The sequence below is a fragment of the Balaenoptera musculus genome, chromosome 3 (genome assembly GCF_009873245.2).
Source record: "Balaenoptera musculus isolate JJ_BM4_2016_0621 chromosome 3, mBalMus1.pri.v3, whole genome shotgun sequence".
Taxonomy (NCBI): domain Eukaryota; kingdom Metazoa; phylum Chordata; class Mammalia; order Artiodactyla; family Balaenopteridae; genus Balaenoptera; species Balaenoptera musculus.
The window spans coordinates 159126656-159146373 of NC_045787.1; the positions used below are offsets into that span (position 1 = coordinate 159126656).

General features: G+C 61.7%; 2 protein-coding genes across 3 annotated transcripts; one reads left to right on the plus strand and one right to left on the minus strand.

Annotated features, from left to right (window-relative positions):
• Nucleotides 1-2846: 2846 nt before the first annotated feature.
• GTPBP3 (GTP binding protein 3, mitochondrial) lies at nucleotides 2847-6321 on the minus strand. 2 transcript variants are annotated; one of them, XM_036845344.1, is made up of 9 exons: nucleotides 6200-6321; nucleotides 5604-5857; nucleotides 5408-5494; nucleotides 5115-5317; nucleotides 4871-4943; nucleotides 4637-4780; nucleotides 4226-4391; nucleotides 3714-3992; nucleotides 2847-3541 (listed from the first exon to the last, which is right to left on the minus strand). In XM_036845344.1, exons 1-9 carry the CDS (start codon nucleotides 6250-6252, stop codon nucleotides 3316-3318), a joined length of 1485 nt encoding a protein of 494 aa, XP_036701239.1. In that variant the 5' UTR covers nucleotides 6253-6321; the 3' UTR covers nucleotides 2847-3315. The 2 variants fall into 2 exon arrangements, with proteins under 2 accessions (XP_036701239.1, XP_036701238.1); XM_036845343.1 differs by having other exon boundaries at nucleotides 4637-4943.
• Nucleotides 6322-7932: 1611 nt separating this feature from the next.
• Nucleotides 7933-19622, plus strand: ANO8 (anoctamin 8). The gene is given in 20 exon segments (XM_036847516.1): nucleotides 7933-8220; nucleotides 8991-9101; nucleotides 9228-9360; nucleotides 9543-9681; nucleotides 9762-9858; nucleotides 10634-10750; nucleotides 10832-10959; nucleotides 11059-11082; nucleotides 11085-11222; nucleotides 11552-11704; nucleotides 11819-11945; nucleotides 12069-12124; nucleotides 12228-12302; nucleotides 13022-13231; nucleotides 13233-13838; nucleotides 14089-14280; nucleotides 14382-14513; nucleotides 14595-14705; nucleotides 15591-16266; nucleotides 17101-19622. Coding segments are annotated over 20 exon segments (3729 nt in total). The 5' UTR covers nucleotides 7933-8114; the 3' UTR covers nucleotides 17499-19622.
• The last annotated feature ends 96 nt before the right edge of the window (nucleotides 19623-19718 follow it).

Consider the following 19718-nt stretch of genomic DNA (forward strand, 5'->3'; position numbering starts at 1 on the left):
CTTCTAATCAGCCCCCACACCCGATCTATTCATCATGGGATCTGACCATGTGCCTCTCCCGCTCACATACCCTTCATGGCTCCTCATTACCCTGGGAACAAAGCCCAGTTCCTCAGCTCTCTTGTGCCCTCCCTCCTCACACACAATGCCGCCTTTGCCTCCAGCTGTCCTGGACCTTTGACTCTTTGACTACTCAGTGACTTTTGTGCTGTGCCCTCAGACTAGAATGCCTTTTTCTTGCCTGCAAATTCTTCTTCCCCCAAGGCCCAGCCCTAGAGATCTCTCCTCCAGGCAGCCCCCCTAGATGCCCCAGGTAGAGTTCTTGCTCCCTCTGGGTACCTCTTGGGCCCCATCCTTCCCTCTTCCCAGCCATGACCCTGTAGCTCTGACTTCTCCAGGCTGGTGTCCTCCCCATCCCCACTCCCCTGGGAGCCAGGTAGGGGTTGAGTACCAGTCAGGGAGTAATTGGCAGACCCTGTGGTCCAGCCGCTGGGTGAGGTTCTGACTCTTTGGGGATTTCCTGTGACCTCTATAAATAACCCCCATGGCTGCTTCCCACAGACTGCCTCTCCCTTCTTGGAAAAAAGGGACCGTAGCCAAGGACCTCAGTCCAGCTGTGTGCCAGGGCCCAGGCATCCTTCCCCAAAAGCATCTCCCCCACCCAGACCCCACTCACTCGTCCTGGGAGCCCTCCAGGCCCTGCCCACACAGAGGACATCTGGGCACCCACCTCTTCTAGACCCACATTGTTGCTTCTTCTTGTCTTTCTGCAAAATGGACATAATAGTAATATCCATGCACTAAACTCATGGAGTGACCCTTTCCCTCCAGAAGCCTTTCATGGTGGGGGGTTGTGGGGGGCAGCAGCTGTCGAACAAGCAAACAAATCAACAGACTGTGACATATTGCAATGAAGTCATGAAGAAACAGGGTCGGAGGTCCCTTTAGTTGGGTGGTGGGCCCTGGACACCTCCCAGCCTCTCTGCTCATGTGTCCCCTGAAACCGGAGTTTGTATCTTCAACTACTGGAGGTGATTTTTTTCTGAGTCTGGAAAAGATCCTGACCCTATTTGAGACTCCATGTCCAGCTCTGGCAAAAGGGGAGTTAACCATTCATATGCCACCAGGTGGGTGTCGAAGCCTGGATCTCTGGGAACTTAGGGGCCCGGAGCTTCACTGGAGGACTGCCAGGCACCTTCTTTGTTAGAGCAAAGCGCCCTCTGCTGGTTCATCACCGCCACGTCAGGTCACCCATAAGTCTTGGAATCAAAGGCCTCGCTATCAGGATCTTCCTCTCCTCCTGGACCTCTTCTCCCTCCTCTCTAGCCCTCATCACTCTACTTCCAGCCACACTAGCCACCTTGCTGTCCCTCGACACACCGTGATGCTCCCACCTCAGGGCCTTTGCACGTGCCGTGCCCTCCGCCTGGGATGCTCTCGCTAGCCTCTCCCATCTGGTTTCCTTCTTCTCACCTTTCAGATGTCGGTGCAGATGCCACCTCTGCAGGGCAGCCTGCCCTTATGTCCACCCCTGACCAGGTCAGGTCTCCTCATTGTAAGTTTGCCCAGCAGCCATCAGACCTCACCAAAAGGAGCTGTGTCTCTTCTTTAACAAGGGCAGGAGTTATGTCTACTTATTCCGCTCCATGATCCCAGCCCCCTGCACTCGGCCTGTCGCCCAGAAGGCCTGCAGTGAACTCAAATTGAACTTGAACAGACCTATGTGCAAATCGCAAAGCTGGGGACCTCCAGCGACTAACTACTTCTCTGAACCTCAGTTTCCTCACCTATAAAACTGTAACAAAATATCCACTGCATTGTGCTGTTATGAAGATCCCATCAAATGATGTGTACAATTCTAACACATAGTAGGTGCTTGATATATATTCACTGAATGAGTGAATGAATCACAGAATGAATGACTAAGCATGAAAAGGAAGTAGGGATTTTGCAAGTCACTTTGAAGATAAAAGAAGCAAAGTTTCAGGACTTCCCTGGCAGTCCAGTGGTTAAGACTCCGTGCTGCCAATGCAGGGGGCGCGGGTTCGATCCCTGGTCGGGGAACTAAGACCCCACGTGAATCTGCCTGCCAATGCAGGGGACACGAGTTCAAGCCCTAGTCTGGGAAGATCCCACATGCCACGGAGCAACTAAGCTCATGAGCCACAGCTACTGAGCCTGAGCTCTAGAACCCGTGAGCCACAACTACTGAGCCCACGTGCCACAACTGCTGAAGCCCACGTGCCTAGAGCCCATGCTCCACAACAAGAGAAGCCACCACAATGAGAAGCCCACGCATTGCAACGCAGAGTAGCCCCCACTGGCCTCAACTAGAGAACAGCCCGTGCGCAGCAACGAAGACCCAACGCAGCCATAAATAAATAAAGAAATAAATAAGAATCCACCCGCCAGCGCAGGGGGCATGGGTTCAAGCCCTGGTCAGGGAAGGTCCCACATGCCGCAGAGCAACTAAGCCCATGCGCCACAACTACTGAGCCTGTGCTCTAGAGCCTGCGCACCACAACTACTGAAGCCTGCACGCCACAACTATTGAAGCCCGCGTGCCTAGAGCCCTTGCTCTGCAACAAGAGAAGCAACCGCAGTGAGAAGCCCGTGCACCACAACGAAGAGCAGCCCCCGCTTGCCGCAACTAGAGAAAGCCTGCATGCAGCAACGAAGACCCAATGCAGCCAAAAATAAAAATAAATAAATAAACTTATAAAAGAATTAAATAAAATAAAATTTAAAAATTAAATTTTTTTAAAAAAAGAAGCAAAGTTTCAAGATTAATACTACAAAAATGAATGACAGCTTGCAGAGCAATAAACACCAATTTGTGTACAAAATACAAGATACAACATACTTTATAGGTGCAGTCACAAGTATGCAAACATGCAGAGAAAGTTCTGTTAGGATACAAGTTAAGCCGTGACCCCAGGGAGGGGGTGTTTAAACGTTTCCGGATCACCTGAGTTTTTTACATTCCTTTGGTATTTGCAAAATAAATTAAAAACTATGAAACAAAGCCCCCTGAGACCCTCCGACCTCCATCCTAACCCTCCACTCCTAGTCCCCCAGCATCAGGTGCCAAAAGAGACCTCCATTCAGCCCCACTCCTGGGCCTGAACCCCCAGCAAGTCCCTGCTAGGGAATCTGGACAGCTGTAGCTTGGTCACAACCAGCAACAGAGGCTTCACCGTTTGGGGTCAAGTTCTTCCCCTAGGGGCTGAGACTCCCACTTGGCCTAAGCTGTTCCCAGATGCCTCAAGGCTTCTGGGTGTCCACCCAGCCTGGGTGTGAGCTTTGGCCGCCCCCTCACTTGCCCACGCAGAAGTCTCGGAAGATGATATCCAGGATCTCCTCGGTGCCCCCTCCACCGGTGATGCGGGTCAGGTGCCCTCGGGCGACCCGAAGTGCTTCGGCCGCCAGGGCTAAATCTTTCGCCTGCTTGTAGTGGCCAAGGGCATCCAGGCAGCCCTGGAGGTGATGCTGGTACCTCGCCCGTGTCAGAAGTGGTGGGCCTGTGGATGGGTCCCCACACCTGGAAGGGACAAAGGATGGGGTCTCTCTCAACATTCAAATGGGGGGGGATGATCATACCCATTTTTTAGATACAAAAACTGAGTTGGCAGGGTAGGTTCGTGCCCAAAGCCAGTGGCTCAGCCCCTGAACTTGGACAGAGGGAGGTTGCCCAGCGGGCAAGGGGGGCTCACAATGCAGCCAGCTCCTTCCTCAGCGCTTCCAGGAAGCCATCCAGCCCCTCGCCAGTCAGGCAGGACAGCAACAGGTGAGGGGGCAGGTCAGGACTGGGGTCTGGGCCCCCAGCTGGCAGCAGGTCCGACTTATTCAGCACCAGCAGGAGGCGCTGGCTGCTCCCATTTGGGCTCCCGGCTCCCGCAGGGATGACAACGGTGTCCAGGAAGTTGCAGCTGGACGCAGAGGCCAGGTCAGAAGCATCCAGCACGGCCAGGATGAGGTCAGCCTGCTCCAGCCTGGGGAAGCGGGAAAACGGAGCGTGGACCTCAGAGTTGAGCAATTAGGAGCACTGGGCAGGAGCAGGGGCAGAGGCCGAACTTAAAAAGCTGCCCTCCCCAAATAGCTGGGTCCCCACTTAATGGGGCTTAGTAGCCTTTCCTCATTAAGGAAGAATGAAAAATAAATGCAACCGGTTGAAACAGCAGAGGAAGGGCCCCCGTTTCCCTCTCCCACCGCCCTGCCTGCCAACCTTTTTTGGGCGCGACGCACGCCCTCCTGCTCCACAGGCCCCACGCCCTCCCGCAACCCCGCCGTGTCGCTCAGCAGCGCCGGGAACCCGGCCAGGTCCACGGGGGTCTCCAGCACATCTCGGGTGGTCCCCGGCTCCGGGGACACGATGGACACAGGCTTCCGGCCTGGGGGTGGGGGTCAGAGGAAGGGGGCGGAGTGGAGATGAGGGAGCCCCTCCCCCAAGGCTCCACACCCCCCCCCCCCCCCCCCCCCCCCCCCCCGGGGGCTGGACCTTTTCTTTGACTTCCCTGGCCCCTTCCCCATCCCTGAAAGCTCGGTAGCCACCCACCCCCACCCCCGCCCGCTCCTAGCCCCCTGCCCTGGGGCTACCTACCCACCCTGCCCTGGGCCCCGCCCCTTGACCACACACTGAGCAGGTTCACTAGGCTGCTCTTGCCGGCGTTGGGAGGTCCCGCAACCACTACGTGAGCCCCTGAGCGGAGCCTCTGTCCGCGCCTGGCATCTCGAAGATGTGCGCCCAGTGCCACCTCCAGCTCCCGCACTTCACTGTCAGCTGTGGATGGAGGAAAGGAGAGGGAGTAAGGAGGCCTCTGAGGGCTGAGATGCCAGATGTCCCCACCTCCCACCCCCCAGGCAGACCCACCTTGATCCAGGACGCCCTCCTCCAGGTTGTCATCCTCACCAAAATCGATATAGGCCTCCACGTGGGCCAGAGCCTGAGGGAGGGAGGGGTGGATAGTGTGATCACACAGAAACCTACCCCTCAATGTGCCCAGGTCCAGCCCGACATAAGGGGTCAGATTGGAGGCTCATAGACAGGAAGCGCTAATATAGCAGATGGTTAGATAGGGTCTCTGAGGCAAGGTATGAGCGAATGGTGTACTTGCCTTAGTGAGGGTCTCGGCCCAGCCGCGGCAGAGATGGCTCAGCTCCCCATCTAGCTGCCTCAGGGCCTGTCGCCGCTGTGCCTCGGTTTCTGCATGGATCAGATCCGCCAGCCCCTCCACCTCGGTCAGGCTCAGCTTCCCGTGGGCGAACGCCCTCCTGGTGAACTCGCCTGCCTCCGCAGGCCGCAGCCCTGGCACACTGCCTACGGGAAGGTCCAGGGTCCTGAGCCCCCCTGGCCCCTACCTAGGCCCACCACCATAGCCATACCTCAAACCCAAGGCTGCAGACTCACCCAGGGCCTGCAGGACACCACTCACCACAGCCGGGCCTCCATGCACGTGGAACTCCGCGCAATCCTCACCCGTGAAACTCTGGGGACCTAGTATGTTGAGGAGATAGGTGTCAGGAGGATACAGCCTGGGCAACGCCTGGAAGGAGGAAGCTGGGTCATCGGAGCTACATGAGGTTCTGGATCTGGAGCCCCTCACCCGGGAACCAAAGCACCAGCGCGCGGTCCAAAGGCTCCTCAGAGCGGGGGTCGCTGAGCAGGCGCAGGCAGGCTTTGCGGGCCGGGGGTAAGTCCCGGGGCGCCGTGAGGCTCCGGAGGGCCTGGCCGCTGGCGGGGCCGCTGGTTCGGATCACCGCGATGCCGCAGCGGCCTTGGCCGGAGCTCAGCGCGAAGATAGTGGCTCCGGAACCGTGGGCTGGGGCGCCACTGCCCTGGCGCGTGCACGGTCTGGGACTGGAGAGGAGGAGAGTCAGTCAGTGCATCTGAGAAGTTCTGCCGTCAGAGTGGCAGGTGGATAGTGGGCTCGATGGTCGGGAGCTGATCCAACTGGAAGTTCTGAGGCTGGGGGATGGACAGACTGGAGGGTCTGAGGCCGGAAGATGACTGGATTGAGATCTCTGAGAGCAGAAGTTGACCCAGATGTGGGCTCTGCGGCAGAGGGATGGACAGATTGGGGCTTGAAAGAAGGGGAAAGGTGGTTCTGCCGCAGGGAACTGCGCCCCCAGATCCCAGGGAGAGGGTTTGGGGCCCAAGTAGCGCCCTACGCTGTCACATCCCTTCCCCAGGTCGCCCCACCTGCGAGGCCCACGTGCCGGCCGGGCTACCAGGGTCCACAGCCCCCGCCACATGGATTCTCAACCAGCGACCTGCCTGCTCGCCCAGCCCGGGAATCTGCAAGTCCAGGCAGGAAGCCCCGCCTACTCCGCGGCGTGACTGGTAAAGTGCTCAACGCTTCTCGATTACCATTGGGCCCCTTAGAAGACGTACCGCCCACCCACTGAAGATCTTCGCTCCTACTGGCTGATGCCAGGGAAAGAGGCAGGGGGCTCGCACGCCGGGGTGCAGCGAAAGGGTGTTCCACCGGCAACATTAGACAGAATTTTTAGGATCCTAGAGCGGCCGGGATCCTAGACACCGGAAATGAGGGGTGGAAGTAAGGACAGGGCTTGGCATAGAGCCCTGGGAATTATAGAGAGGCGAGTGTTTGAGTCGAAGCAGGAGTATCCCAGTGGCGGGAGTGATGAGTTCCGGGGAACCTACGCATTGGCCCTGGGAAAATCTTGTCCAAATTTCTGGGAAGACTTCTACTTGTTTTCTCGTAACTCTACAGTTTCTCGCCCCTCCCCATCTTTCCCTCCCGCCGTACCCTCCGCCTCGGATACCCTTCTTCATTTGACAAACTCTGCCTCAGTGCCTAGCTCCAAGGTCCCCCTCCGCCAGGAAACCTCCCAAGGACCCCCAGCACAGTCCTCTCTCCCTTCTGGGCTACTCTGGCCCAGGTCTGCTCCTGCAGAGTTGAGTGTCCGGTCTGTCTCTGGCTCCCCGAAAGCCAGAAAGGGGAGTCTCAAAGATTACTTTCAGGTTAACCCAGGACAGCGCCGGCTCACGAAATAAAGCGCAGATGGTGGAATTCCAGGCACCAGATGGGCGGGGTCTCCGGGGGTGTTTTCTCGCGGCTAATTTTCTGGTTCTTGGACGGAGAGAGCGGGCAGCCCGCCTGTACTTCGGGAAGACTGGAACAGGACACAGTTCAAATGACCTCACGCCTCGCCCTGCTCAATTTTTTCATTTGTAAAAGACGGGCGAATGATGACATTCGCAGTCTCCGAGTTGTTCCATCTGTCAAAAGTATACATCAAACGCCTACCGTGTGACCGCTAAGAATCAGTCTGGGTCCCTGCCCTCGCTGTCCTGTCAGTCTAACGGAGGAGGCTACACAGGATGGTCAGGGGGTCCGGGTGACAGGCAAAATACAGGGCACCCAGTTAAATGTGGATTTCAGATAAACAAGGAGTAACGTTTTAGTATAACTATGTGCCATGCAATATTTGGGATATACTAAAAATTTATTCATTTACCTTAAATTTACATTTAACTAGGAGGACTGTATTTTATTTGCTAAACTTGGTAACTCTATCGGGTCCTCCCTGAGGACGTTACATCCTGAAGGGTGCAGGGGTTAACTGGACAAAGAGGGCGTGAAGAGTGACCTAGGTAGCTAAACAGCATGTGCTAAGGCCATAATGCAGGACCTGATATATTTATTCTCATCCTTTCTGTGGTGGTTGAAGTTATTGCTACCAGGAATCTCCCACGCCCATCTCAGATTCCAAACCTATGGCGAAACTAAGGCTCCGAGGAGGAGAATCCAGGCCCGGGGCAGGCGGGGACCGGGAAGAGAATGCATGTTCGGTGCGGGCGGGGACGAGCACCAGAGAGCGAGGTGGGCGGGCGAGAACGAAACCCAGAAAACAACACGGGCGGAGTCGAGAACCAGAGAAAAACGCGCCCAGGGCCGGGAAGGAGAATCGAGGTTTGGCGCGGGCGGGGACGAGAAGCAGCGCTCGGGCACGCGGGGACGGCGGCCGGCGCGGGCGGGCGCGGCCTTTGTCTCCTCCTCTGGCGCGCTCCGTGGCTGCACCCGCCCCATGAGCCCGCGGTCCCCCAGCGCCTGAGCCGCCTGCAGCCCCTGACCTGACCTGCCCTCGCAATGCCGAAGCTAGCCTCCGGCGCCGGGGGCACGTCCCTGGAGGGTGAGCGTGGCAAGAGGCCCCCGCCGGACGGCGAGCCTGCAGCCCCGGCGTCCGGAGTTCTGGGTATGTGTTCAGCGCCTGGATCTGACAGGGTGGCAGGTGCCTGGGGTGTTCGCGGCGGCTGTACGGGGAGGGGGATTGGAGTCAGCGGTCCCGGTCTGGAGTCCAGTCGAGGGACCCGCTCCTCCGGCACTGCGGCTGCGGGCCGGGCGGGCGCGGCTGGGACGGTGCAGCGGGTGGGGGGTCCCAGCGCAGAGACACCGACACGCCCCTCCTAGAACCCCAGCCCGGGGCTGAGCCCAGTCACCCCTTGGGCTACCGAATCGCTGCCGAGCAGTGATGCGCTTGAGAGAGCCTCTCCACAGAGGCTACAGAATCGTACAGTCCTGGGTTCGAATCCTTGCTCGACTGTGTGACCTTGGGCGCGTGACTTAAATGCTCTGGGCCTCAGTTTCCTCGCCTGTGAAATGGGGGTAAGAACCGCGCCCAGCTATGAGGACGCACTGACATAATGTGGTGAGGCGCTCAGATCTGCTAGTGAGCGCCCCATCGATTGTGGTTTTGGAGGCGGAGCTGGGCCTCGAGAATGAGTAAGATTTGTAAGGGAGGACCTGGGGGAAGGGCATTCCTGGAGAAGGGCCTGGCTGGTGCAAGGACGTGGAGGGAAGGAAACAAGCCAAGGCCAGAGCTCGCAGGGCCTTGAATGCCAAGCTGAGAGCCGAGGAGCCCTGGCGAGTGTGTGATCGGGGGCAAGGGCTGGAGGGACCAAGACTGGAGGCCAGGGTTCTGATCCGGGAATGGCCTGACCCCAGCCTGCCCTGCCTGCTCCCCAGATAAGCTTTTTGGGAAGCGGCTCCTGCAGGTGGGTCGGTACCTGGTGTCCCACAAGGCATGGATGAAGACGGTGCCCACAGAGAACTGCGACGTGTTGATGACCTTCCCAGGTACCTGTGCCCATCCCCCCAGGGTCCAGAGTGAGCTCCCTTGAGCTGGGCTCCCCTGAGTAGGAGTCTGCAGGAGGCCTTGGACCACTCGTGGCAAGAGCTATCGGTCCCTGTGCCCCTTGGCAGACACGACCGATGACCACACGCTGCTATGGCTGCTGAACCACATCCGCGTGGGCATCCCCGAGCTCATCGTGCAAGTCCGCCACCATCGCCACACGCGTGCCTACGCCTTCTTCGTCACCGCCACGTATGAGAGGCGAGTCCCTGTCCCTGGCCTCTCGCTGACCCTGCTACTCAGCTCCCCGCCCTTCCAAGCACCAACTGCGAGGTCTAGCCACCCTGCATTTGTCCCTGACGGCCACCAGGTACACCATCCCTAGTTCCAGGATGGTGAGCCAGGGTCTCCCCGTGATCCCACCTCCCCTGCCCTTCCCGCAGCCTACTCAGAGGGGCCGACGAGCTGGGTCTGCGCAAAGCAGTGAAGACTGAGTTTGGCGGGGGCACCCGCGGCTTCTCCTGCGAGGAGGACTTCATCTACGAGAATGTGGAGAGTGAGCTGCGCTTCTTCACCTCCCAGGTGCGGCCGGCTCTGGCCCCCAGCGCACATTCCTAGCCCGTGGGCGGCTGCTCCCTGTGCTCACGCCCTGTCCCCTGCAGGAGCGCCAGAGCATCATCCGCTTCTGGCTGCAGAACCTCCGTGCCAAGCAGGGCGAGGCACTGCACAATGTGCGCTTTCTGGACGACCAGCCAATCAGTGAGTGAGGCGGTCCCAACCGTCCAATCATATGTGGGGAGTTGGCTGGGGCTCTTAGAGGACAGCTATCAAAGTAGGAGGGTTAGGAAGGTGAGGCCTAGATGCAACCAATCAGAGGCTACTGAAGAGTTGGGCGGGGCCTGGAGATCAATAAATGAGCTGAAGGGGTGTGGCCTCAGCAAAGGGGTGGGGCTCGTCCCCTCGGAGGCAGGTCAGGAGAAACCATTCTCTGGGTCTGGGATAGGTAGGGGCAGGACCATGGACAGCACTCCACGTACTCTGTGGTGCAGCCCTGGGCCTCAGTTTCCCCTCCAGGAAACCAGCTGCTGCAAGTTCACCTTCTAATGCCAGCTTTGCACCATTCCTCAGACGTTTGGAGCAATGAGCTGAGGCCAAATAGCTCTATTTAAAAAGGTGGTTCGGAGAAATTCCCTGGTGGTCCAGTGGTTAGGACTCCACACTTCCACTGCAGGGAGCCCGGGTTCGATCCCTGGTCGGGGAACTAAGATCCCGCAAGCCGTGCGGTGTGGCCAAAAAAAAAAAAAATGTGATTCTCCACTGGGATCCCACCCTCTCAGGTTTCCTGCACCCTTCCCCACCTGCCCCTGCACCTCCCAAATTTTGAGGAAGAACCGGATATCCCTTCCACCAAGAACTCCTCTCCTGGGAAGAGCCTCTGCGAGTTTAAGAGCAGGCAAAAAGCTATGACTTGGGTTTCAGCCGAGGGGGGCTGGCCAGGCCCAGCACAGGCAGAAGGGTTCTTGTCCCCCAACAGTCCCTGAACTGGCGGCCCGCGGGATCATCCAGCAGGTGTTCCCAGTGCACGAGCAGCGCATCCTGAACCGCCTCATGAAGTCATGGGTGCAGGCTGTGTGTGAAAACCAGCCTCTAGGTGTGGTCCCGGCCGGGGGGTGGGGGGGGGGGGGTCCCAGGAGGCAGTCAGGGCTGACTGGGAACCCCCTGTCCCTGGCAGATGAGATCTGCGACTACTTTGGCGTGAAGATTGCCATGTACTTCGCCTGGCTGGGTTTCTACACATCGGCAATGGTGTACCCGGCAGTCTTTGGCTCTGTCCTGTACACCTTCACAGAGGCTGATCAGGTGCCGGGTGTGGACTGCACAGGGGCTGGGACACCCAAGACACCTTCCTCCCTGGGCTGGGCCAGCCAACATTTCAGCCCTCCTCTTGCCACCCCCCAGACAAGCCGGGATGTATCCTGCGTGGGTCTTTTGCCCTCTTCAACGTGGTCTGGTCAACGCTCTTCTTGGAGGAGTGGAAACGGAGGGGAGCAGAGCTGGCCTACAAGTGGGGGACGCTGGACTCACCCGGGGAAGCTGTGGAGGAACCACGGCCCCAGTTCAGGGTCAGTCAGGGGGGATCTGAGTCCAGGGACTTCGAGAATGGGGTAAAAAAAAAAAAGAGAAAACACTGGGCAAGGAGCATTGCAAGAACAAAGGGAGGGGTGAAGTAGGGCTGCAGCATCCGAGATGGTATGCCAAGTGGGGGACTCTCCATGCCCAAAGGGAGAGGGGTGGGAAATTGGATTTGAGGGGCTGGGAAGGGTGCATTAGGCGGGGGCACCGCAGTAGCAGAGCATGACAAAGAGACACTGAGGTCGAAGGGTCGGGAAGGGTGCAGGGCAGAGGCAGCCCCTCTGATCTCATGTTGGGCCGGGCCCCCACCCTCTGCCAGGGCGTGCGGCGCATCAGCCCCGTGACTCGGGCCGAGGAGTTCTACTACCCGCCCTGGAAGCGGCTGCTCTTCCAGCTGCTTGTGAGTCTCCCCTTGTGCCTCACCTGCCTGGCCTGTGTGTTCCTGCTCATGCTCGGCTGCTTCCAACTGCAGGTGACCTCCAGCCCCTAGCCCTGGCCTTGGCCCCGACCTGGCGGCCACCTGTCCAGGTGTGCTGTGAGCTGAGCCCAGCTGCCGGGGTGACCTGTGAATGCCCTGCCCCTGCAGGAGCTGGTGCTGAGTGTGAAGGGGCTGCCCCGTCTCGCCCGCTTCCTGCCCAAAGTCATGCTGGCCCTGCTGGTCAGTGCAAGCGCCGAGGGCTACAAGAAGCTGGCCGTCTGGCTCAACGACATGGGTATGCCCTGCGAGGCGAGGTCCCACTGCCCACCCCCCAGGAGGAAGGGCCCCGCTGCCCTGCAGGGTGCCTGCTGCCCATGGCGGTCTGGGCCACCCCCTCACTCGCCTCCTTGGCCCCCAGAGAACTACCGGCTGGAGAGCGCCTACGAGAAGCACCTCATCATCAAGGTTGTCCTGGTGAGTGGTGGCCAGCAGGCAGGCAGGGGTTCTTCAGGGGACACACAGGAGCTCCTGGGGACAGAGGTGGCAGGGTGACCGCCCACCTGCCTGCTTCCCGCAGTTCCAATTCGTCAACTCATACCTGAGCCTCTTCTACATTGGCTTCTACCTCAAGGACATGGAGCGCCTGAAAGAGGTAAGATCCCGGCCTGAAGCAGTGCCCCCCATGGCAGCCAGTGGGGGCGCCAGACCTGGCCCAACGGGTCCATGGGCTCTCCAGCCCCTCCCCCCCTCCTCCATCCTTCTCTCCTCTCTGTCCGTGTGTCCTCTCTCTGCCTGTCGCCCCCCCATCTGTCTGTCCACCTGTCCGTCGGTCCCTCCACAGCTCCTGATCGTCCTGTCCCTGTCCCAGAGCCTCGAGCGGCAGCTTTGGGCGGTGCTGGTCCCGCTCGCGGCCCTGCGGTTCCGCCTGCTCCTCCTCTCCCTCCGGGGCCTCCTGCTCGTGGCTCGGGCCAAAGTACTGGCAGGTGGCGAGCCCTCGGGGCCTCGCCGGGGTGGGCAGTGTGGCTGTGCTGGGGGCCTCACACCAAGCCGAGGGTGCATGCTCTGAGGGGATGGGCGCTGATGGGGCGCAGGTGGCAGGAGCCCCCGGAGGCCCTGGGCACCAGCCGAGCTCCTGGGCGGTGCTGCAAGCAGGGAAGCCATTGCCTGCCCAGGAGATTGGCTAGGAGCGCTGTGACCTGCCCAGCTGCGGTTTGGGGTTGCCTCCGTGTCCAGGGACATCCAAATTGGGTTCAGGGTGTGTCTGGAAGCGTTTTTCGGGAGGGCGGGTGCCCAGTCCCTGCAGCGTGTCCCGGTGCCCAGAGCCCCGCCCGCCCCCCACGTGGCCTCTCTCCACCCCCTTCCTGCCCCCAGATGCTGGCCACTCTGCTGATCACCCGCCAGTTCCTCCAGAATGTTCGAGAGGTCTTGCAGCCGCACCTGTACCGGCGGCTGGGCCGTGGCGAGCTTGGCCTGCGGGCTGCCTGGGAGCTGGCCCGTGCCCTGCTTGGCCTACTGAGCCTCCGGCGCCCTGCACACCACCTCGAACCCCAGGCTGAAGAGGGTGTCGGTGGCAGCAGCGGTGGGGGGGGGCCGCAGGTGTCTCAGTGGGGCCTGCGGGGCACCTGAGGAGGAGGAGGAGGCCACAATGGAGCGTCGGCCAGCGGGGGAAGGTGGGGAGGTGGGGGACGGGCCTCGCGGGGGCAGGGAGGAGGAGGAGGAGGACGAGGATGAGGATGAGGACGAAGAGGAGGAGGAGGAGGAGGATGAAGGCGAGGAGGGCGGCCTCCTGGACTGCGGGCTTCGGCTGAAGAAGGTCAGCTTTGCTGAGCGGGGGGCTGGGCGGCGGCGGCTGGGCCCAAGCCCGGAGGCCCTCCTGGAGGAGGGGAGCCCCACCATGGTGGAGAAGGGGCTGGAAGCTGGCGTGTTCACGCTGGCCGAGGAGGACGATGAGGCCGAGGGGCCTCCCAGCAGCCCTGAACGGGAGCCCCCAGCTGTCCTGCTCCGCCGGGCCAGAGGTGAGGGCCGCGACCAGGGCCCCGATGGGGGCCCAGACCCAGAGCCGGGCTTGGGTGACTCAGCCCGGAAGCAGCGGCGGCAGAATCGGTCATCTTGGATCGACCCACCCGAGGAGGAACACTCGGCCCAGCTCACCCAGGCCGAGCTCGAGAGCTGTATGAAGAAATACGAGGTGAGGAGGGCGCCTGAGGGCAGAGGCAGGGCCCTCAGAGGGGCGCAGCGCACAGTGAGGTGGAGGGGCTGGGGGTGATGGGAAGGAATAACGGGACCCTTCATGTGGTCAGGAACTTGCCCGAGGGGGAGCTCTGGGTCCATGCAGAATAATCTGGGGGGGTGGGCTTGAGGAGAGGAAGGTGGTCTGAGGGAGGAGGTGTCCTGGGCTGAAGGAGAGCCCTAGGTCCCACCCAGGTGCCCGCCCACAGGACACGTTCCAGGACTATCAGGAGATGTTCGTGCAGTTTGGCTACGTCGTGCTCTTCTCGTCTGCCTTCCCCCTGGCTGCCCTCTGCGCCCTCATCAACAACCTCATCGAGATCCGCAGTGACGCCCTCAAGCTGTGCACAGGGCTGCAGCGGCCCTTTGGGCAGCGGGTGGAGAGCATTGGCCAGTGGCAGGTGGGGGGAGGGCTGAGGGCCCCGAGCCGGGGTGCACCAAGGTGGAGTGGGTGCTGGGGAGGCTGGCCGGGCCTCCCCTGAGCCCGCCTGTCCCCCTGCAGAAGGTGATGGAGGTCATGGGCGTCCTGGCAATCGTAGTCAACTGCTATCTAATTGGCCAGTGTGGGCAGCTGCAGCGCCTCTTCCCCTGGCTCAGCCCCGAGGCGGCCATCGTGTCCGTGGTGGTGCTTGAGGTGGGGCTGGCGGCCGGGTTGGGGGAGCCAGGCGGCGGGTGGGTGTCCCCGTGCCTGCAGCCTCCTCCTCTGTCACCTCAGCACTTCGCTCTGCTCCTCAAGTACCTCATTCACGTGGCCATCCCTGACATCCCAGGCTGGGTGGCCGAGGAGATGGCCAAGCTGGAGTACCAGCGCCGGGAGGCCTTCAAGGTATGTGGGCCGGGGTCAGTGCGCTTTACATCTCTGCTCCGTGGGGCTTCTCCACCTAGCCTGGCTGGCCGTCCAGTCCTTAGCAGGAGGGTGGGTGTTCAGAGCCTGGTGGAATAATTAGCGTTCCAAAGGGGCCCGGTCCCCTCTGGGATCCTGGTGGCATCCAGCACCGGGTTGGCACTCCCTAACTGTCATCCACCAGCTTGCCCAGCATTGCCCTGTTTGGGGCCAGAGACACAGCTGACGCTTCCTAGAAGCCCAAGCCTCTGCCGCATTCCTCAGAAAGCTGCAGAGAAGGCCAGGGAGCTCACTGGTGCCAACCGATGGAGCTCTCCACGATGATGGAAACGTTCTATATCTGTGCTGCCCATGTAGGCCCTCACTACAGATGACCAACGAGCACTTGAAACGGGGCTGGTGCCACTGAGAAACAGGCTTTTTCTTTTCAGTTATTTAAATTGACAAAGCCGTGTGTGGCTACCGGCCACTGGATGGGGCAGTCACAGCTCTGTCTCTCAGCAGTTCTCCAGAAAGCAGGGAACCACTGAGGCCCGATATTTGTTTACACTCTCCCAGTTCCTAAGACGGTGTCTGGCAGGGGATCAGGGACAGAGTTGGTGGCCAGTAAATGTTCGTTCTCTTCTCAGTCCTCAGAAAGCACCGGCATGGGTCCAGGGATGCAGTTGGTGCCCCATAAGTGTTCAGATCTCTCCCCACTTCTGCAGAGAGCCCCAGGGTGGGTCCAGGGATGCAGCTGGTACCCAAGAAGCGTTCGGATCTCTCCCCACTTCCGCAGGAGAGCACCGGCGTGGGCCCGGCCTGGGTTGGTGCCTGCTCACCCACCTGCTCTTCCCAGTCCCCATAATGGCTCCGTTCTGCCCGCAGAGACATGAGCGCCAGGCCCAGCACCGCTACCAGCAGCAGCAGCGGCGGAGGCGGGAGGAGGAGGAGCGCCAGCGCCACGCGGAACATCATGCCCGGAGGGAGCGCGACGCCAGTGGCCGGGAGGAAGCTCGGGCTGAGGGCTCCGGGTTGGACCCTGCTGCCCCAGAGAAGGCCTCGGCCAAGGCCAAGGGCAGTGGGGCGGCAGGAGGCCATGGGCCGGAGCGGCCCAAGCGCCCGGGGTCCCTGCTGGCACCTAACAACGTCATGAAGCTGAAGCAGATCATCCCACTGCAGGGCAAGTTCCTGTCGTCCGGGGCTGCATCTTCGCTGGCCGGCGCGGGGGCCAACCTCACTGCCCGGCCGCCCCCTGCCCCGTCTCCCACAGGCAGTGACACCCGCCTGCCGGCCTTCCTCAGCTTCAAATTCCTCAAGTCGCCCGAGACCCGGCGAGACCCAGAGCGTAGCCACTCGCCGCCCAAGGCCTTCCACGCCGGCAAGCTCTTCCCCTTCGGCGGGGCCCGGGCTGAGGCCGGGCCCAACGGGGCGGGCGGGCAGGCCCGGCAGGACGGGACCCCCGGCGGTGGCAGTGGTGGTAGCCGAGCCCAGCGGAGTGGGCTGGCAGACGAGGCCGCAGCTGAGGAGCCGGACACACCCCGGCCCGAAGAGGAAGGCTCAGGTCACAAGCCTTAACTCGGGGGTGGGGACTCTGGGCCGGGCTTTGGGGATAGGGGTGGGGTGTCCAGGCCTGGGGAGAGGGGCTGAAGGGGACACAGGAGGCCCAGTCTCCCGGTACCGGTTGGGGACCTGGGTATGTGGTACGTGGAGCCTCTTGGTCAAAGCCTACCCAGTCTTTCCGGGACCCCGGAGAGCCTGGAGCCCTGTGCCTGACCCTCCTCACCCCTGGGGAGGGATGCCAAAGCCCCTCGTCCCAGTGCCCCTCGCACGGCCTGCCATGCTCCGGTGCCAGGAGAGATGAGGGAGGCCCCTTCACCACCTGGCCCAGCCTCTCCTGCCCCCATGAGACCCTACACCCAGCTCACTCTGGGGGCACTGGACCCCCAGGCCTCTATGCAAGTCCCCACCCTGCAGCCCAGCTGTTCGAGGTGGCCTTCCTGGGAGGTGGAGCTGGGGCTGCCCACCCAGGGAGTTCAGGGCTGCAGCCACACGTGTGCTGAGCAGAGCCACAGGCCTCACTGCCGCCCCTCCCACCCCGTCCCAGCCAGGAGTCCAGCAGCCCATCCCAGGGAGCCCAAGAGGTGGCAGCTGTAGCACCAGGGATATAGGTCAGAAGTCAGAGGGACTTCCTCAGACCGTCCTTTCTCTGTGAGCGGGAGGGGCCCAGTGCCCAGAGGCGGGGGATGCACCCGAAGAAGCCCACCCCTTGTCACTGATCAGAAGCAATAAGGCCCTCCATGTGCCTGAAAGCCCGGAGGGAGCGCGGGCAGGGTCCCCAGCGGGGTCCAGCGGCGGGGCCGGCATCTCCCCGGAACGGCCCCTCTCGCCTCCGCAGGGACAGCGCCGGCCCCTGTGGGCGCCCCGGCCCTCCTCACCCGCCGCAGCCGGAGCCCTGCGCCGCCGCCGCCGCCGCCAACACCGCTGCCCCGGCCCCCGACGCCACCCGCCGGCTGCTGGCAGTGGGACGGGCCGTGGGGCTGCGGGGGCGAGGGCGCCGCCCCCCGCCAGGCCCCTGCCGCCGCCGCCGCCGAGTGTCCGCCCTGCGCCCTCGCCGGGCCCCTGCCCGCCCCGGCAGCTGGCGTCCTGCCGGGGGACGCCAGCTTCTACAGCCTCCCGCCGCCGCCGCTACCTCCCACCTCCGAGCCCCCGGAGCCCCCGGCACCGTCGCCCAACCCCAGCTCCAGTCCCAGCCCCAGTCCCCAGGCCGTGTGCTGGCCCAGCGGCTGGCATTAGCTCCGCCCGCCCCGCCTTCCTGTTTTCATATGCAATATCAATCACGGACGGGGCGGCAGCCGCCACCCAGAAAACGCTGCGGTCGGGCCCGATGTATCCCAGTATTGGCTGCCCCCTCCTGGGGCAGGGCCGGGGGCCTGGGGCCTCTCTATCTGCCGTTTTCCTTTCGACCAGGATGGGGGAAAAGGAAAGGAAACCCCCCCAAAAACAACAGAAAACACACACAGAATAGGCGATTATTTATTTGTTTTTAATTTATTTTGTCATATTTTTGTAAAACGGCAGAAATGCAATAAAAAGTATATTTCAACAGTGCCCAAGGGCGGAGCTGTGGAAAAGGGACGTAAGGGGCCCAATGACGAGGTTGGGGCCAGCTCTTTGGGGGCCTGGCAGGCCTAGGGTGGGTTCCCCCCCCCCATGACCCTTGGGGAACTCCTAAGAACTGGGTCTCCAGGCCATGGCTGGAAAACTCCAAAAATCCAGGCCCAGGGGCCCCTGGGAGGAGCTGCAGAGCCTCGGGCCCCATCTTCGGCCTCCTAGACTAAGGAAGAAGTCTCAAAGTGCTGATGGGACTCAGCAGTTTGGGCCCTGGGCCTGGGTCCTGAGTCGGCCTCAGTCGTGCAGGGCCACCCTTTATGGCACACCCGCCTCCCAGGCTGCCATCTGAGTCAAGGGCTGCGGGGAGAACGTAGGTGTGGAAGTCAGAAGGCACCTGGTGCCCGAGTCTCGATGTTGAGGGGATGGCATGTTGGGGTGTGGCTTCCGGGAAGGGCCGGGATGCCCCACTGTGGGACGGCTGTCAGACCCTATTCGCTGGGACTCTTCACTGTGTGATCAGGGATGGACGTGGCCTCTCCCACCCTCAGGTGTGTCCACATACAAAGGCTCAGGGCCCAAAGGGCCCCACCCCAGGCAGGGCTGGAGGAGCCAGTGTGAGGAAGGGGCACTTGTGGAGGGGCCATGAAAGAGAAGTCAGGGTTCACTGGAGGCAGGAGAGCAGCCTGTGCAAAGGTACAGAGGTGTGGGAAGGCAGGGTTTGGTGTTTGGGGGAACAGAGTGAGTAAGAGTAAAGGCAAGAGGGGTGGGTGGAGGCCGGCTGAGGGGCCTGTGCTGGGGAGACCACAGGGAGGCCATGGGACCCCTGCCCACACCGTGGACAGCACTGGCAGGAGACAGAACCCAGCCCCTCAAAGGGGAACCTGGGGCCAGGGAGGTGTGGGCAAGCCTCGGGGAAGGACAGGCTGAAGCCTGCGCCTGCCCTGCCCCACGGCCTTTGAAGCTGAAGTCCTGCCATCTACTCTGCCACCAACAAATGGCGACACCACGCGCCTGCCCAGGGTCAGGCCAACCCCTGGGACTGGGGATTCCAGGCTGGCCTGAGAACCCCCAGGGACTTAGCCCTCCTTGGCACGACCACAGTCAAGCTTGCATTTCCTAAGCACCTGCCTTATGACCACAGGAACTGAACACCGCTGCACATGCGCCCAGAGCTGGGCCCCACAGCTGGGCAGCTAATCCTGGAGCCTTCCACCCAGCAGGCACGGGGCAGCTCAGGCCGGAGCAGTCTGCCTCAGGCCGGGCCCTCCACGGTGACAACCTGGGGCAGGCGCCCCCTGCAGCCTCTGTGTCCCTCATGCCGCAGCCCAACCCTTCACCGCCCCCAACACCCCAGCCATCAGCTCCAGCACTCTGGCTCCCACTCAGGGCTGGCGGGGGAAGCAGTGGCATTCCCCTGGCCCTGTGCCCAGTGGTCAGGAACTCAAACCTTCTGCCTGGAGCCCGAATGCCCCCCTACGTCCCCGGGCTCAGCCCCAAGCCCAGTCCAGCTGGCTCCTGGGAGTAGCCGTGGAACCTGCCGACTGAGGGCACTGGGGCTGGGCGTCCCGCGGCGCTCCGCGTGCCTCCTCTCTGAGGGCGTGAGGCCGGGCCACCTGGGCTGTCTCCACAGAGGCTGGTGGGCATGCCGCCCTGCTCGCCAGTGTCATGGGCGTGGGGCCCACCACAGCTCCATCCTTGGCAGCACGGACCGTCTCTCTGGGGTGTCCCGGTCCTTGAGGACACCTTGACGGCTGGGGCAGAGGGGCGGGTCCGGGCAGGTCTTGGCTCTGGGCGAGGTGGCCGCAGCAGGCCCACGAGAGAATCCAGCTGGTCCTGGGGCCCCAGCGTTTGGGGGCCCCTCTCGGCTCCTCTTGGTAATGATGGGATGACTCTCAGTGGCTC

Coding starts and splice junctions, on each gene's coding strand:
- GTPBP3 (XM_036845343.1), bottom strand. CDS start 6,252: ATGTGGCGGGGGCTGTGGACCCTGGTAGCCCGGCCGGCACGTGGGCCT. Junction 5,495..5,603: donor GCTGGTGCTTTGGTTCCCGG/GTGAGGGGCTCC, acceptor TCAACATACTAG/GTCCCCAGAGTTTCACGGGT. Junction 3,993..4,225: donor GTGCGTCGCGCCCAAAAAAG/GTTGGCAGGCAG, acceptor CCGCTTCCCCAG/GCTGGAGCAGGCTGACCTCA.